This window comes from Palaemon carinicauda, chromosome 8 (genome assembly GCF_036898095.1).
Source record: "Palaemon carinicauda isolate YSFRI2023 chromosome 8, ASM3689809v2, whole genome shotgun sequence".
Classification (NCBI taxonomy): domain Eukaryota; kingdom Metazoa; phylum Arthropoda; class Malacostraca; order Decapoda; family Palaemonidae; genus Palaemon; species Palaemon carinicauda.
Window position 1 is genome coordinate 69794440 of NC_090732.1, and position 19773 is coordinate 69814212.

The window sequence follows — 19773 nt, forward strand, 5'->3', positions numbered from 1 at the left end:
CCTTCCTCTTGTACTTCTCCCATCAACTCTTGCATTCATCACCTTCTTTAGCAGACAACCATTTTCCATTCTCTCAACATGGCCAAACCACCTCAACACATTCATATCCACTCTAGCCGCTAACTCATTTCTTACACCCGTTCTCTCCCTCGCCACTTCGTTCCTAACCCTATCTACTCGAGATACACCAGCCATACTCCTTAGACACTTCATCTCAAACACATTCAATTTCTGTCTCTCCATCACTTTCATTCCCCACAACTCCGATCCATACATCACAGTTGGTACAATCACTTTCTCATATAGAACTCTCTTTACATTCATGCCCAACCCTCTATTTTTTACTACTCCCTTAACTGCCCCCAACACTTTGCAACCTTCATTGACTCTCTGACGTACATCTGCTTCCACTCCACCATTTGCTGCAACAATAGACCCCAAGTACTTAAACTGATCCACCTCCTCAAGTAACTCTCCATTCAACATGACATTCAACCTTGCACCACCTTCCCTTCTCGTACATCTCATAACCTTACTCTTACCCACATTAACTCTCAACTTCCTTCTCTCACACACCCTTCCAAATTCTGTCACTAGTCGGTCAAGCTTCTCTTCTGTGTCTGCAACTAGTATAGTATCATCTGCAAACAACAACTGATTTACCTCCCATTCATGGTCATTCTCGTCTACCAGTTTTAATCCTCGTCCAAGCACTCGAGCATTCACCTCTCTCACCACTCCATCAACATACAAGTTAAACAACCACGGCGACATCACACATCCCTGTCTCAGCCCCACTCTCACCGGAAACCAATCACTCACTTCATTTCCTATTCTAACACATGCTTTACTACCTTTGTAGAAACTTTTCACTGCTTGCAACAACCTTCCACCAACTCCATATAACCTCATCACATTCCACATTGCTTCCCTATCAACTCTATCATATGCTTTCTCCAGATCCATAAACGCAACATACACCTCCTTACCTTTTGCTAAATATTTCTCGCATATCTGCCTAACTGTAAAAATCTGATTCATACAACCCCTACCTCTTCTAAAACCACCCTGTACTTCCAAGATTGTATTCTCTGTTTTATCCTTAATCCTATTAATCAATACTCTACCATACACTTTTCCAACTACACTCAACAAACTAATACCTCTTGAATTACAACACTCATGCACATCTCCCTTACCCTTATATAGTGGTACAATACATGCACAAACCCAATTCACTGGTACCATTGACAATACAAAACACATATTAACAATCTCACCAACCATTCAAGTACAGTCACACCCCCTTCCTTCAACATCTCAGCTTTCACACCATCCATACCAGATGCTTTTCCTAATTTCGTTTCATCTAGTGCTCTCTTCACTTCTTCTCTTCTAATCTCTCTCTCATTCTCATCTCCCATCACTGGCACCTCAACACCTCGAACAGCAATTATATCTGCCTCCCTATTATCCTCAACATTCAGCAAACTTTCAAAATATTCCGCCCACCTTTTCCTTGCCTCCTCTCCTTTTAACAACCTTCCATTTCCATCTTTCACTGTCTCTTCAATTCTTGCGCCAGCCTTCCTTACTCTCTTCACTTCTTTCCAAAACTTCTTCTTATTCTCTTCATATGACTGACCCAATCCCTGACCCCACCTCAGGTCAGCTGCTCTCTTTGCCTCACGTACCTTGCGCTTTACTTCCACCTTTTTCTCTCTATATTTTTCATACTTCTCTATACTATTACTCTGCAGCCATTCTTCAAAAGCCCTCTTTTTCTCTTCCACTTTTACCTTCACTCCTTCATTCCACCATTCACTGCCCTTCCTCATGCTGCCTCCAACAACCTTCTTGCCACATACATCACTTGCAATACCAACAAAATTTTCTTTTACTAACTTCCACTCCTCCTCTAAATTACCAGTTTCTCTTACTCTCACCTCATCATATGCCATTTTCAACCTTTCCTGATATTTACTTTTTACCCCCGGTTTTATTAGCTCTTCAATCCTCACTACCTCCCTTTTACATCCACCTACTCTATTCCCCCACTCTTTTGCTACAACTAATTTTCCTTCCACCAAAAAATGATCAGACATACCGTTAGCCATACCCCTAAACACGTGCACGTCTTTCAATCTCCCAAGCATTCTTTTAGTTATCAACACATAATCCATTAATGCCCTTTCTACTACTCTTCCATTTGCCACTCTTTACCCATGTATACTTATTTTTATCTTTCTTTTTAAAGAAGCTAGCACTTATTACCATCTCTTGTTCAACACACATGTCTACCAGTCTCTCACCACTCTCATTTTCACATAGTATGCCATACTTCCCAATGACACCTTCTACCTCTCCAGCGCCCACTCTAGCATTTAAGTCACCCATAACAACTACATTATTCTTTCTACCCAGTCCTTCTACACACCTAGTTAATTCATTCCAGAACTCATTCCGCTCTTCTTCACTTTTCTCACTACCTGGCCCATACGCACTGACAAACGCCCAACATTCCCTACCCAACCTAACCCTTACCCACATTAACCTAGATGATATCTCCTTCCATTCCACTACTTTACCTGTCATCCATTCACTCAGCAATAACGCCACACCCTCTCTCGCTCTTCCCCTTTCAATCCCAGACACTCTACCAGACATTTCACCAAACATCATCTTTGTCTCACACAAGGCCAATATATCCATCCTTCTACTTCTAAACATACTTCCAATCACACATCTTTTACTCTCTATCGTACTACATCCACGCACATTCAAACACCCCAAAACTAGAGTGCGGGGAGCAGTCACTCTCCCCCCAGCTCCATCTCCTTGTCGATGTCTCGCAGGAATTTTATACAGGAGAGGGGGTTCCTAGCCCCCTCGTCCCGTCCCTTTTAGTCGCCTCTTACGACACGCAGGGATAACGTTGGCGCTATTCTAATTTTTATATGCCCCCGCGGCCATAGGGATAATGCATACTGAAGGCATTCACTAATCATTTTGAGAACAGAGAGGAAGACATAGAAAAGATTTCTTGCCATTACAACAGATGGTGCTCCTGTTATGGTAGGAAAAAGTAAGGACTTTACAAAATGGTTGAGGATAAAATTGGGCAATCCATTCTGAAATTGCAATGCATAGTTCATCAAGAAAATTATTTTCACACATGAAACACATCCTCAGCCCCCATCGCAGCCGGCTTACAGTGGATCACTCTGAGGGTTGTGTATAACTCAAGATGTCCAAATATTCATCTGGAATTTAATCTTTGCCCTTTTGGAAGGAAGGTCAGGAATGTCATTGATATGGTGAGGTATAAACTTATAACATAAGATATTTTTGTTATAAAGAATACTAAATACAACAAAATTATTACATTTATGTTATGCATGTTCAGGAAAAAACATTATAATTAAAATTGTCACTACATACGGAACAATTATAATTTTAATTTTACTATATAGGGCTTAAAGATAACAACTGGCACGCAAGGTAGTAAAAATAGTGGTATTAATTATCACGTGGCACATTGTGTTCAGAAGGTTGCCGACCCCGTATGGGAACGATACCAATATTGCCTGCTGCCTGTGGCTCACCTGGACATTGTATGCATAGGGTGATGGGGAGGGGGTTAGGAAAATACTGGTAGTACACCTATTTACATCGCAAAAATAGAATGAATTCCAGTACTGTAAATGAAAAATCGTCATGAAAAGCCATTGAATCTGGAAATCGAAAAATCGAAAGGAGACCAGAAGTAGAAAAACAAGGAAACGTGAGTGATACAGAGAGGAAAGGGGAGGTATGAGGGGAAGACGAAGAAATAAAAATAGAAGAAAAATAACAATAAGATACATAATGAAAACTGAGAACGAAAACAGACAGAAAACGAAAGAGAGAGAGAGAGAGAGAGAGAGAGAGAGAGAGAGAGAGAGAGAGAGAGAGAGAGAGAGAGAAAAGTGGAAGGAGAAAATGGGAAAGAATGAGGAAAGGGAAGGCCTATTGTGTAGAGAAGGCAAGGTACTTTGTAATGACGTCACAACCTCACCTGTTCAAATACCTTCTCTTGTGCGACTGGTGTCGGCAATGAAGTAATCAAAATCTAAGAGTAATAGCGTAATTACTTACATTTGTCAATGCGCTATAGCATCAACAGTTACAAAGGGGTGTGAAATAGACGGTGCTAATATATCATGCTGGTGTCATTGACTGTTTCGAAAATATTAGCAATAAGCCTTGGGTCCACGTAACCGAAATACATAGTTGTTTATGTTCTAAGGCTTTAGTAAGGCTCCACGTTTCTGGGGCATAAATTGATACTGGTTAAAACATTTCCTTAAATACTTTTTTTCAGAAAGTGGAATTTTACTTTTAATAATCTCATTTTGTTTACAAAACTATCTCCAGCCCATTCTTATCCTTATTCTAATTTCGGTCATGTCTGTCCTGAGTACCTATATTCATTAACAACCCCTAGAAGCTCGTTCATTACTCTTATTTGTTGATTATCTGCATTTTCATTAAACATTATCTTAGTTTTACTCATATTCATTTTCAGTCCTACATTTCTGCTATCTCTATTCATATCTTCTATAATCTTTTTTAATTCCTCTTATGATTCACTAAACAAAACCATGTCATCTGCAAATCCTAAGTTGTTGGGGTATTCCTCAATTATATTAACTCCTGTATTTTCCCAATATAAATTCTAAAAACTTCTGGGCATGTTGTGAATAATTAGGAAAAATTGGGTCTCCCTATCTAACTCCCTTTTCAATGGGAATTTTCTCACTATGCAGTTTTTAGGATTGTTGTACTTCCTGTATAGATATCGTCAAGTAATCTAACATAAGATTCTTCTATTTCTTGTTTTTGAGGGGCTTTCATTACTGCTGATGATTTAAAAGGATTAAAAGCTTCCTCATAATTTATAAATGCCATGCATAGTGTTTGTTATACTATGTTGATTTTTTCATTACTTGGTTAATTACGTGGATATAGTCAGTTGTTGAATACCCATTTCTAAAGCCTGCCTGTTCTCTTGTTTGATTAAAGTCTAGCTGTCTTTCTATTCGGCTTAATATGATCTTTGCAAATATTTTATATATTACAGAGAGTAAACTTATTGAGCGGTAATTTTTCAGGTCTTTTGTGTCTACCTTTTTGTTAATTAGTATAATGCTAAAGTTTTTCCAAGCTGTAGGTATAGAGCATTCTTGCAGACATTTAGTTAAGTTCAGCCAGTCTTACTACTGTGAAATCTCTTCCATCTATTATTAAATCAATTATTAGGCCATCCTCTCCTGCTGCTGTACCTCTTTTCATGCCTTTTAATTCTTTTTTTCTTCTACTATTACGTTTGGTACCAGCTTAGAAGTTTCATTATTTCTTTTGAAGTTATTCCTTACATCCCTATTTTATAGTATTGTATAGAAATCCTCTGCAATTCTTATAACTCCGTCTCTATTGCGGATATTTCCATTTTCATCCTTTAAAGCAAAGTCTATTGGCATCTTGTTCCAAGTCGTCACCAATTTAATGTTTCTTTCTTTCGTTAGTGATTCCTCAATTTCGGTCTGATTGTGTTTACGAATATCGGGTTTTAGTTTTTTATTGCTTTGGATAGTTCTACTAATTCTATTTCATCTCTTCTGGATTTTACCCTCATTTCCAATCTTTTCTTTATTAGGTTTTTGGTCTTTTCTGATAGTTTTCCTTGATCTTGTTTCGGAACTCTTCTACATATCTCTTGTGATGATTCCAATACAAATTTTGGGAAATTACTATTCATTTCTTCTTTACTTTCTTCCATTTCATCATGTATCTTGAAGTACCAATTTTATATTACTAAACTAAACTAATCATATTTTTCTCTTTTTACGGGAATGCTCATTTTCTTTCATAAAATTAATCTCTCTCTCCTTCCTTAGATCTGAACAAATTTTGCTTCTCACCATTCTATGATCACTTGACTTTAAGTTGTTCAACACGGTTACATCTTTAACTGAGTTTACTTTTTCTCTGAGAATAAAATCTATTTCACTTTTCGTTTCTCGTCTCTCCATTTGAACTTCTCCATGCTCATTTTCTATGTTCCTTTTTATAAAAGAAGGCGACCATTATTTCAAGATATTTTCTTTCAGCAAATTCTACAAGCATAGCTCCTCTCTCCTTCCTTGAATCTACTCCAAATTTGCCCATTGCTGATTCGCCAGTCTTCGTTTGACCTACTTTAATATTGAAATCACACAAAACAAATATGAACCAAGTCTTATGTTTTTTTCATAGATATCTATAGATCTTCATTAAACGTTTCTATTTCTCCCTCTGTATGGGAGATTGGTGCATACGTTTGAATGATCTTAATTTTATATTTCTTATTTAGTTTGATGATTAATTCTGTAATTCTATCACTTGTACTTCAAAATTCTTCTATGTTCCCTACAAGATTTTCATTATTAAGAAAATTCACTCCACGTTCTTTGTTCCTTCATGTTCTATAAAGGAAAATATGTAGTCCTCTTTTCATTCTATATAAGATTCCTCAGTTCTTCTTATTTCACGCAATCCTATTATATCGCAATTTATATATTTCAGCTCTTCTTTTTCCCTAGAAAGGATCCTGACGTATGTTATAAGGTTCTCTCTCTCTCTCTCTCTCTCTCTCTCTCTCTCTCTCTCTCTCTCTACACACATACATACACACACACGCACACACACACACACACACACACATATATATATATATATATATACATATATAAATATTTATATATATATACATATATATACATATATATATATATATATATATGTATATATATATATATATATGTATATATGTATATATATATATATGTGTGTATATATATAAGTATATATATATAAATATATATAAAAATATAAATATATATATATGAATATATATATATATATATATATATACATATATATATATATATATATATGTGTGTGTGTGTGTGTGTATACATATATATATGTATAAGTATATATAAATGTATATACATAATATATATATATATATATATATGTATGTATGTATGTATAATTTATATATGTATATATATATATATATATATATATTCTTACAAAGCTGGTCTAGTATAGAGTAAATATTTTATTCATGTATTTTATCTATATATTTAACAGGTATATAACCAGCTCGTGAGGTGAGTTCCTCTCATGTAGGTTTAAGAATAGGTATGTAAATTACATATGACTTTCGTCATTCATTTAATTATATTTTTCATTCAAGTCAGTATATAAAAATTTATGTTATTTTTAAGAATTATTCTTTTTTATTTCACGCACTTTGTTGCGAAATCTTATGTAAACTCATTTAGGTGTGCTGTACGACGCATATGAGGAATGAACACGAGGTATTACATCATCTTTATGTTTTCACGTGGTTAGAATGTGCATGAAATTTCTGGAAATAGTTAGTTGAAAGAGAGTTGCCTCACCATGAACGTTGGAACTTGTCTGCTACTTGACTAGTTGGCAACTTTGGCGTTGTAAGCCTGCTCCCCATACTTCCAGTACTCCGGACTGGAAGATTTTGAAATTATGTAAGTCAATATATATAGATCCTCAGAATCCATAAGCAGCAGAAGAGACCCAGCCTATCTAATTGAAAGAGCCAAAGTTCATCTGCTCTCTCCTCTCAAGGGTGTGCCCTCTCAAAAGTTAAGAGGTTTTGACCCAACATATGTTGTGTATGGTATTATTCAAACTTTGGTAGAATTTATTAAATAGCAAGTCAAGTGTAGTGTGTTAATGTAAGTACTGTATCATATAAATTTTTGTAACTGGCCCTGTGTGATTTAGGCTAAAACATTGAGGACTATTATTCTGCTTATCTTTTTGGAAACCTTGTGTGAGCCAAAAGACGTAAGTATATCTGTTACGTTTATGTAAATTCCATTAAGATTTTTACTCATTGTAGTGTTAATGTTAACTATTTTCAGTTATCATCAAAATCAAATAATTTTATAAATTCATTTTCAGTGAAGCAAGTGACTGTATAATTTCTTTTGTCTTAGTCTAAAGTTTTGTTCAGATTTAATATTTCGAGTAATTTAATTTTGGTGTTAATTCTTTAGTATCATTATTGGAACTTTTTATAAAATATATTTATTTTTGTAAAGTGTGTATTATTTTAATCACTAACATTTCTTAACAGACCTTCCTCATATCTCTGACTAGAACCAAAGTGAGACGTTGTTTTTTAATAGTTCTTATAAAGTAATCACCCAGTTTTGTTTTGAGTGTACGTAAGAGACCTTTAGATATTCAATGTTCATATATATTGCCGTCTGGGAGTTATATAATATTTTCTGAGCTCGGGTATTATTCAAGTGTAACAGATTTATGTTGAAATAAACAGGTGAGTTTTGGAGCCCGGGAGTCTATGTAATTCTCCAGCCGTAAAATATATTTCTGGTGCCCAGACTCTTGAGATCAAGCGAGTCTGTTTTAAATATTAGTGATAACATGGCCGTGTTTTCATTAAAGGTTTGAACAGTTTAGTGTTGATAAGTTTTTGTGTATTGTTAGAATATATTCTTTAGAGAGGTATGATTTTTGTAAAGTACAATATGGCACAACTTAATATCCTAGAGTTTTTGAAAAACCCAATTGTTCAGGAATTTTCAGAAGCTAATGTAACTAAAGCTCAGTGGCTCTCTATTTCAATGGCATATGGTGGCCATGCAACGAGTGGAATGATTAAATCCCCAAATCAAGTGTGTAGTCTTAGAAGCGTTGATAAATTCAAAAAAGTTGTCAGAAGATATTGTAGCAGCTCGTCAACTATTGGATAATGCTGAAGCAAAAATCATAACGAAGCAAGACTCAGCTGACCTAGGTACCGGAGGAATGAAAGCAGACAGGAATGTAGAGGCTAAGATTTGATGAATAGCACCAGAAGAGAATTTCATTAAGTTGAGGATGAGCAGAACGGAAAGAAAGAGATAGAGAAGAGGCAAGAGAAATCGCAAAACATGCGAAGAAAATGGAAGCAAGATGAGAAGAAAGAGAGAGAGAAGAGAATTTGATTAAGTTGGAGATGATGGCCGAACGAGAAGAATGAGTGAGAGATGAAGCAAGAGAAATTGCAAGATGGGAAGAAAAAGAGAGAGAATGGCAAGAAAAAGAGAAGGAAGAGGCAAGAGAAATTGCACAACCTGCGAGGGAGTTGGAGCTGTTGAATGCTCGTGCAAATTCGGCAACGCAGACAGAGATGACCCCTGCTTTACACGATCCTGTGTTTAATGTGACAAATGGGCACAGGTTAATTCCAAAATTCACAGAATAAGCTCCCGGCAAATTTTTAGATCATTTTTAAACTATCGCGTCAACGATGGAATGGCCTGTGTTATTGCAGAGTGTTCTCATTGGGAAAGAACACAGTGTATCTTGCCTTGTCTCAGGACCAGAGGAAGCAGTATCAATAAGTGAAAAGGAGTGTGCTACAAGTGCATCAGATGACCCCTGAATATTATGATGAAAGATTCCAAAGTTTGCGGAAGGACGAGAAAATGACTTTCCTGGATTACGCTTATAAGGTACAACGAGGTTTTAAGAGACGGTTAGAGGCTGCTAATGTGAGAGAGATGGCTGATTTAGAAGAATTGATAGTACTGGAACAGTATTTACGAGGAATTCCTAAACATATTCGAGAGCGGTGAAGAAACTTGATAAAGCCGCTTCGCTGAGTGAAGATTATAATATTATCAATTATAAACCCTCATCGGGTATAAAGCTTCATCCATCGTTCCAACCAAGTGTCAAGTATTCACCGAACCATGGAAACCAGTTCAGCTCTATGTGAAAAAGTTTAATAGTTACAGCAGAAGTACCACTGGCACTGTTCCAAAGCAGAATGTGATAGTGCCACAGCAACGATCATCGAATCGTCCTCCTTTAGGTATCGTGAAAGACGGGCCAAAGGTTAATATTGTCTGTAATAAGTATGGCAAGAGATGACATATCAGTGAGGAATGTTGGTCGAACCAACTGAAAGCAGTCCCAGAAGTGGTTAAGGATAATCCAACCTCACAGAATGTGAATACGAATAAGTAAACGGGAAAGGACGACGATGAAAATTAGCCAGCTAACGTTTACACGACAAACAGGACAACCCCAAACAGCAATGATGCCTTTAAGCCGTATATTTATGAAGGTATGTTAGCCACAATAGATGGGAGCGAGCAGACCCCGGTAAGCATATTGCATGATAAAGATTGTAACCATAGTGTAGTGACACAAGGTATACACCCATTGGTGGAACAGTCTCTCACAAGAGACTTGGACATTTTGAAGGGAATAGGAGGTGAGGAATTTACCCTTATTTACCGTTTGAAACTGTCATGCGAGTTGGTGACAGGTCATTTTGATTTTGCCGTAAAGGATTCACTGGCTGTCGAAGAAGTAGAAGTCTTGCTGAGTAATGAGGTTGGTGAAGCGCCATTTGTGCCTTGTCCCATTGTAACAGAGAAACCATTGAAGTATAGCCCTACGACTGAACTTGAGAAGGACTACCCATATCTGTTTCCTAGTTGTGCAACTACTAGGAGTATAACAAAGAAAGTGACTGCAGAAGAAGAAAGAGAAATCAAGGGAGCATTGAACTTGGAGGATTTATTTTTGGAAGAAGAGGATTCCCTTGATGGTACTCAAGAGGAGAACTCCCAAATGACCCCAAGAGAAGAGGAACGACAGACGAATGAACATGAAGATAAGGAAGAAATTGACTTGGAAGAATTTGAAAACTCAGCATTAGAAGTAGGACAGGTGAGAAGGAAAGGACTGATAGGATTGCAACGGAAGGATGCAACGTTAACAGAGTTATGGTACCATGTGGTGGATGGGATGGAGGAGCAGCAGTCTCCCATCTGTTATTATGTTAAGGATGGGTTGCTTATGAGGAAACATAGACCTGCTAATATCCCTGGGAATGCCGAATGGGGGATATACCATCAGATATTGATTCCCATACCCTTCAGAAGACAGGTGATGGCCATAGCACATGAGACAGGAAACATGGGAATAAGGAAGACGACGGAGAAGATTATGAAACACATTTTTTGGCCTGGCATACATAAGGAGGTGAGCCAGTTTTGCTGTGCATGTCATGTTTGTCAGATGGCTGGAAAACCCAATGAGTACATCAATAAAACTCCCTTACATCCAATTGAAGTACGAGGAGAACCATTCAGCAACTTACCGGTTAAAATGTTGGCAGAAAAAGGGAAGGATCGAGAGGAAACATATGGAGAAAATATCAAGAATTAGAGGAAGGGGATCGGCGAGATAAGGAAATTTTCCCTAGAAGGCATGAAAACGAGTAAAGGAAAAACGAAGAAAAGTTTTGGTATGAAGAGTACGAACAGACAGTTTGCGGTAGGACAACCGGTGTTGGTTTACTCATCAATAAGGAGAATTCCTCTCACCAACGAGTTCCAAGAACCATTCCGGATTTTGGAGAAGATCAGTGACCTGCCTAGATTATTGTAATACCAAGAAAAATGAAAAGTCAAAGGAACGCCATATTAACTTCGAATCCAGTACTGTGAGCCCTCGATTTCAGCAAGAAATTCCTTATCCAATTGGATGTGTTAGATAATGGGATTGGAGATTTCTTATTACAAGAAGACAAGGAAGGAACTCTTCACCCTGTTTGTTTTATGTCATCGAAACTGAAGAAGCATCAGCCAGCCTACTCAACAGGTGAAAAGAAACTGCTAGGGTTAGTCACAGCGATAAGCAAACTCAAAGTTTACGTGAATAGACCACAGAATGCAGAGATTACAGTTTACTTGGATCACAATTTTGTAAATAAGATGAAGAATAATATTTAAAGGGTAACTTGGTGGTCATCATGTTTGCAACTGTATTGTATTGTATTAATGTAAAGCATATATCAGGTAAAGATAACGCGGTTGTAAATTATTTATCTCAGGCTGAATCAGGGGATTCAGGCACAGAATAAATAATCTTTTGGGGGAAGCTATCTTACGAAGCTGGTCTAGTATAGAGTAAATATTTTATTCATATATTTTATTTGTGTATTTAAGAGGTCTTATGAGCCAGCTCATAAGATGTGTTCCTCTCATGTAGGTTTAAGTAAAGGCAAGTAAATTACATAAGACTTTCATCATTCATTTAATTGTATTTTTAATTCAATTCAGTATATGTAAAAAAAGCTTATATTAATGAATTAATTTTTTATTTCACGTATTTTATTACGAAGTCTTATGTATCCTCGTTTAGGCATGCTGTACGACACATACTAGGAATGAACCCGAGGTGTTACATCATGTTTTCACGTGGTTAAAATGTGCATGAAATATCTCGAAATAGATTTACTCTTTTTTTTAAGATTTCGAATAGTAGGTGGGCGGAAATAGTTGAGAGAGAGAGTTGACTCACCATTAACTATAGAACTTGTCTGCTACTTGACTAGTAGGCAAGTTTGGCATTGTAAGCCTGCCCCGCCCCCCCATGCTTCCAGTAGGCCGGACTGGAAGATTCTGGAATTAAGTAAGTCAATATATATAGCTGCAGAAGAGACCCAGCCTATATAATTGAAAGAGCCAAAGTTCGTCTGCCCTCTCTCCTCTTAAGTGTGTGCCCTTGCAAAAGTGAATATGTTTTGATTTCAACGTATATTGTGTATAGTGTTGCTCAAACTTTGGTGGAATTTATTAAATGGCAAATCAAGTGTAAGTACTGTGTCATATGAATTTTTGTAACTGGCCCTCTGAGGTTTATGTTAAAACTGTGAAGTGTATTTATTTGGTTATTTGTTGGGAAACCTAGTGTGAACCAAAAGAAGTAAGTGTATCAGCTACAGTTATGTAAATTTCATTAAGGGTTTAATCATTAAAGTGTTGAAGTTGTAACTATTTTCATTAATTATCAAATAAATATTCTTATAAATTAATTTCCAGTGAAGCAAGTGATTGTATAATTTCTTTTGTAATTTAGTTTTGATGGTAATTATTTGGTATTGTTATTGTAACTTTTTATAGAATATATTTATTTTTGTAAAGTATGTATTATTTCGATCACCAACATTTCTTAATAGTGCTTGTTCGTATCCCTGACTAGAACCAAAGTAAGAGGTTGTTTTTTAATAATTCTTATAAAATAATCCTCCAGTTTTGTTTTGAGTGTACGTAAGAGGCCTCTGGATATTCAGTGTTCATATGTATTGCCGTCTGGGAGTTATAAGATATTCTCAGAGCTCGGGTATTATTCAAGTGTAACAGATTTATGTTAGAATAAATAGGTGAATTTGGAGCTCTGGAGTTTATATAATTCTCCAGCCATCATATATATATATATATATATATATGTGTGTGTGTATATATATATATATATATAGATAGATAGATAGATAGATAGATAGATAGAATATATATATATATATATATATACATATATATATAAATTATATATATGTATGTATATATATATATATATATATACATATATATATATATATATATATATGTGTGTGTGTGTGTGCGTGTGCGTGTGTGTTTATGTGTATGTGCATGTGTGTGTGTTAGTTTGTGTACGTGTGTGTGTATGTGTGAGTGTGTGTGCATGGATGTGGTAATTTTAGATACTTTACCGTAATTGGCTGGTGGTGAGAGAAGATAATCTTGTACGACGTACAGAGTTAAAAATCCCCTTTTATTAAGTTAATAAAGAGTAATCATAAGAAAAACATAGACCATTTAAGGTAATTCATTCACATCACGTTATGAAATTTCTTTTATAAAGATAAGTACTCGTGCAACTTTTTTGTTCTCATTTCCATAACCGTTTCTTAGCTTGAGCCAGAACTTTGTGTATATGTTGAGTGAAAGGTTTTATTTCTATTCTCAAATATTAGTATATCGCCGGGTCTTCTTCCCTTCCTAACTTTTTGAAAGCATTTTTTTTTTATCTCATACAAGCTTATGAGTAAAGTTATCTTTCCTCTTCTTTGACGGTGGGTGAAACGATTATGATATGTGAATTGATATGTGAATCGCAATTCTGATATGTGAATTGAGGTATTGTATTTTCATTTCTCGTCTAGGCTTATAGACAATGGTTATCTCCATTCTCTTCTAAGAAGTGTTAATTATCAAGGATTAATGTTCCATTCTTTTTTCAGACATGTTGGGCTAGTGACTCCTTTCCCAACGCCCAACGGCCATCTTGAATTACAGCACGTGGCATGGATACCTGGGGCCGAAGGTTCCCTAGTGATGGTCCATGAAAATGACATATATATAAAGAAATCGCCGACGTCTCCAGTTGCTATAAGAATCACTACCACTGGAGAGCACCACGCTATTTATAATGGAATTACTGATTATCTCTACCAAGGTATGGGTTACTATACTTTAGTTTTTGTGCATTTTTTGCACACAAAAAATACAAGTCTCAATTGCACTCGTAGATAAGTATTAAGGCTATTCTGTTCCGATATCTTTTTCTATCACATGAACAGGACGAAGAGCTGCATAGACAACTGGGGCAACAAGTAAAAAATTAGTTAGCTGTCTTAAAGGGAAACTTCAATGCAGCAGTAAACTGGGATAGTGTGAATTCTACATCATACACAGAGGGACATATGCTACTATAATTTGTCAACAATTAATTCCTCCATCAGTGGGACGAATGACCAACTACGGGAAACGACTTACAGTACTTGATATTGTGCTAACAACAGAAGAAAAATAATATATCCCGTGTCTCAGTGGGCGAAAATATTGGCAAAAGTGACAACAGAATAGTTACATTTAAGGTTAATATTCCTCATCTAAAATAAAAAAAAAAATTATTAAAAAATAAAAATAGACTACTGATAAAGTAACTGGATAAAGCTGAAGGAATGCACGAAGAATTTAAAATACGACGAAATAATGAACATAGATACACCTAGGACTCCCTTTAAGAAAAATACAAAGAAAAAAAGGCCTATATGTGTACGCATAGAAATATTTTACCAAATGGAACTCCATAACTCAAATGGTTCAACAAAATAATAGGCACTGCAATAAGAAGCAAAGGCAGGAAACATAAATCACTTTGTCCACAGCCATCACTTCTTTGAAATTCCCGAACACAAAAAGTTAAACAGGAATATAGGTAAACTAGTTAGTAATCCCAAGATCAATGAATAGAACAGTATTTCTTCAGCTAGTAAAGAAATCCTGAAAGAATTTCTTTGCATATGTAAACAGTAAAAAAACAATTAGAAACTGCATTAGTACACTAAGAGACTCAGAGAGTGATCTTATGATAAGAGATTTTGAAAAAGCCAAACTAATAAATGCATATTTCACAGCTTTATTGACTGGGGAAGAATCAACAACCATCCCCGAGCCATTTAACAAATATGAGGGACCACAACCACTAATCAGAATAATTTTTACAATGGAATTTGTAAAAAACAAAATAAAGGGACTCAGTAAGTCTAAGGCACCGGGCCCAAATGATATTCATCCAAGAGAGATTACAGACCTTAGAAGAAGAGATAACCCTACACATTTACCAAATGTTCCAAAAGGAAGCAAACGAAAAAAAAGGCACCACTAGAAAGGAAACCTGGCAATGTTCCTCCAGTCTGCAAGACGGGACCAAAAGAAGAACCTGTCAATTACAGACCTGCGTTTGTAACTTCAGTGCTTTGCAAAATTTTTGAATGAATTATAGTAGATTCAATAGTTGAACATATAAGGAAAAGCAATCTCCTGACAGACAGCCAACATGGTTTTAGACAAAAGAGATCCTATATGACAAATCTGTTGGAATTTTTCCACATGTTTAGCATATCATGACAAAAGCATGGCAATAGATATCATATACCTAGATTTTCAAAAGACTTTTGACAAAAATGAAACAGAGAGTTGTAATCAATGAAGAAGACACAGAGTAGGAAGCTGTTACAAGTGGAGTACCTCAAGGATCTATTCTAAGCCCATTACTATTTCTGATTTACATTAACGATACAGAATATCCAAATTTGCCGACAATACTAAACTAGGCATAAACGTCGAGAACTCAGAAGATGTAGAAGCCTTAAGAGAGGATTTAGATAAATTGGGAGAATGATCCAGAAATAGACAGTTATAGTAACTATAGTAACCAACAAACAGCTGGGTAATGAAATAGAAAGTGTGGACTAAATGGAAGCTACTGGCATTATTATTAGCAAAGCTTTGAAGTTCACCAAACAGAGCAATTGAAAAGAAAGCACTGAAACCAATAAGTTATATAAAAGGAACAATTCAAATACAGAAACAAAGACATTATACTGCCGTTGTACACATCATTAGTTCAACCACATCTAGAGTATGGAGTTCAATTCTAGGCTCCAAATATTCAGTAGGATATGGACAGACTGGAAGAAGTACAAGCAAGGGCCACCAAAATAGTCCCAACACTAAGACAATTTGGATATAGATAGAAAATGGAACGTTTGAACTTATTTGATCTATAACCTCGACGACTAAGGGAAGAGCTAATAGAGACTCAAAATTATTAAAGCAACAAATGTGAACTGCATTAACCTTTTCACACTCAACACAAATCAGTCCAGAGGTAATAACGGATACAAAATGGAATTGAAAAGATACAACACCACTCAGAATGGTAAATTCTTTGCATACAAAGTAAAAAATACATGGAACAGACTTCCAGCGGAAGTAGTAACGGTGACACAGTAAACATATTCAGGAATAAGTTAGACAAGATTATAGAATCTCTAAACATTTAAATTAATTAGTTCTATCCAAGAGCAAATGGGTTCATTGTGGATGGACAAAAAAGACTTTGAGACATCCAAACTCCTTTTAACTCTTTGTAACTCCTAGTTTCTCCTTATTCACTAATCTCTCGTTTTCTACTCTCCGCGTTAACGGAATACAGCGGAAAATTTTGAACCATATTCCACCATTTACCTGTTTTCCTCTTTATTATTCTACTCTTGTATTTTTGCATCTCTCATCATTTCCTTTCATTTCATATACATATAACTTCCATTGTTTATATTTTGTTCTTATTTAACATTTAAAAATTTTTCAACTTAAAAAAAAAGTTTTTATTAATTCTGTCATCATTTCTTATTTTTTCTTCAACAGACTTTATTTTCCAAATTTGTCTTTTCTCTTATTTCATTATCTTTTTTTATAGGTAGTGACTAAATGATACATTTTTAAAGTGATAATTACGGTATGTGCAAATTATAAAAAAACGAATGAGTGCTCCAGGTGTGTGTGGTTTTTTTTTTTTTTTTCCAGATAATCATATTTCCCCCGATTTTTCTTTTTCCTCCTAATTTCCTTAATATTGGTCGTGTATTTTGATATTAAGCCTTAATATTATCTAAATTTATTTACTTAATTTTTCTTCTTTTTTTTCATTTTTTCCAGATTATGTTCTACATTCGGTTTCTGCCATGTGGCCGAGCAACGAAGGAAGACGCCTTTGTTATGCAACGTTTAATGATTCAAGGGTTCACGAAGCGAAGATACCTATTTACACAGAACAGTACTCAACCATCCGAAAAGTGAGATACCCAAAGGTAAGGCAGTCACAGACTTAACAATCGAGTTAATCTTTTAAATCAAGTGGTAATGTATTCTGTAGGCCAGGATTTATGTCTTTTGTTCCGTGTAAAAACAGCCGCTGAATTTCTTGACCTTTTTTAATTTTTGTGTCGATAGCTGTCTATTTTATCATTTCCTATGCACCTATTTCACACAACGTAGATTATGTAAAATCTACATAAAAGTTACAAAACAATAGCAAGACGTTAAAAGCAAATGAAAATGATGACTATTATTTACAGTATTATACAAGATCCACAGAATACTCACAGCACACGAAACTAATTAATAATATACACAAGTTCTTACGAAAAAGTAGTCTGTCTTGAGTAGACAGATGACGTTGCTTAGTTTTGAATATAAAAGTTAAAATGCAGGAACTGAAATACTGATGATGAATATCCAACTTCTTTGTCTTTTTTAAGATATTCTATTTTTGTATGCAGTCGCTATATTTCAGTCACAGTGGGTGTAGCTGATAAAAATGTCTCCAAACAACAGCGGTGTTCAGGTCTAATCTGCCCTCTCTTTAGCCTCCCCTGTCCTTTTATTGTATATCGCGATCCATTTTCTCTAGAGAATTCCGGAGTGTTCAAGGTTATGATTACACAACAACTCTACGCCAGGGACCTACTCTCAAATCATCCTGTATAATTCTCGCCTATCAGACGGCTTGCGCCGAAGAATTATATACAAGAACTCTCGTTCTAGAACACAGCGATATTTCGGTTACAAATTATTTTATTTTTACATTAGCATACATGAAAATATTCATTGTTATATTTCTACATCATGTATGAAAAAAATAAGCCCTTTTCACAAGTTTTATAATACAATATACATAAAGTTGTCCCACATATAACCCTATCCATGTATGAAATTATGGTACATTACGAGGAAAAAGAAAGTTTATCAATGAAACTTATGCCGTGAGACTATGAAATCATAGAAATAAAATTATTTACAAGAAATGGTGCAGCATTAAGAACAATTGAAGAAAAAAATAGATGAGCTGAACTAGGATTTTAAATAAAGTCTGTCTGATTCGGCCAAAACAAAAAAAAAGCAAAAGAAGATACATACTTAAACATATCTATATAATCAGTTATATTTGCTCACAGATACTCGCATCATTCGGCGACTACTCTTCTTCCATCATCCATATTAACATTCTTTACCTCATTACTTTATTCTTGCTAACATTTTCTCTTAACTTTCTCTTCTTTTTACCAGCTTTTACAGTATGTCTTTACTTTCCCCAATTGCACAGTATAAAATGTAAACATTAGTCATTGCACAATCCATTAAAAATACATTTTCCTATCTACCATTTGACTACTCCCTAGCTAACCTTTTCCTGACTTCTCCCATCGTTCCATACATAAGGATGCTGGAGAGACATGGAGTCCTAATACATCCTTATCCCAGACCTACTTTCCCACCAAACCAGTTACTTCCATACCTACAATCACAAAAGAAATTATTAACTCATAAATCTTTCAGCTGGTTTTAACAATGTTTATGATCATAAGGTTTTTCGTAATACATGTATACCACATATATCTTCACACATAGCTATATCATAACAAACACACCGTCCTTCTTGAGTAAAACCACACTTTTTCCACATGCTTTCTATCTTGTCTAAAACTACACATAATCCACACACTCTCTTCCTCGTCTAAACCAACATTTGGTCCACGTACCATCTTTCCTGTCTAAACCTCCAATTATTACTCCCATGTCAGCCTCTTTGTTGCCAGTCTTATTTCTTCAGCTACTATCTTACCAAACACCTTCCTTGGTATACTGGAGAATGTTGTTACTTCAAAGTCCTGCGATCACCTTTGTCACCCTTACTTTTATAAAGCATAACAATTATTCCTCACATATTCCTTTAGAATTTTACCACTTCCAAACAAACTTAGCTGAAGTCTTGTTTGTCATCAAATCACACAATCACAACCATACTGCAACATCTTACATCTAATCATATCAACTCCTGGCATCTTTTCTTTTTTCAACTTCTTATTCGCTTTACGTAAATACTCTACACTCAAAAAACATTCAAAATACTCACTCCATTAACCGAGAGTTTTATTCAAGTCGCTGAGCATCTATCCACTGG

The 19773-nt window shown here is 35.5% G+C and overlaps 1 protein-coding gene across 1 annotated transcript in view; it reads left to right on the top strand.

Annotated features, from left to right (window-relative positions):
* The window catches only part of LOC137645276 (A-type potassium channel modulatory protein DPP6-like), a 631048-nt gene that overhangs the window by 465193 nt on the left and 146082 nt on the right, over positions 1-19773 (top strand). Inside the window, exons 6-7 of the mRNA XM_068378094.1 lie at positions 14204-14418; positions 17469-17620. Coding sequence (XP_068234195.1) covers positions 14204-14418; positions 17469-17620 — 367 coding nt within the window. The remainder of the gene's footprint in view (positions 1-14203; positions 14419-17468; positions 17621-19773) is intronic.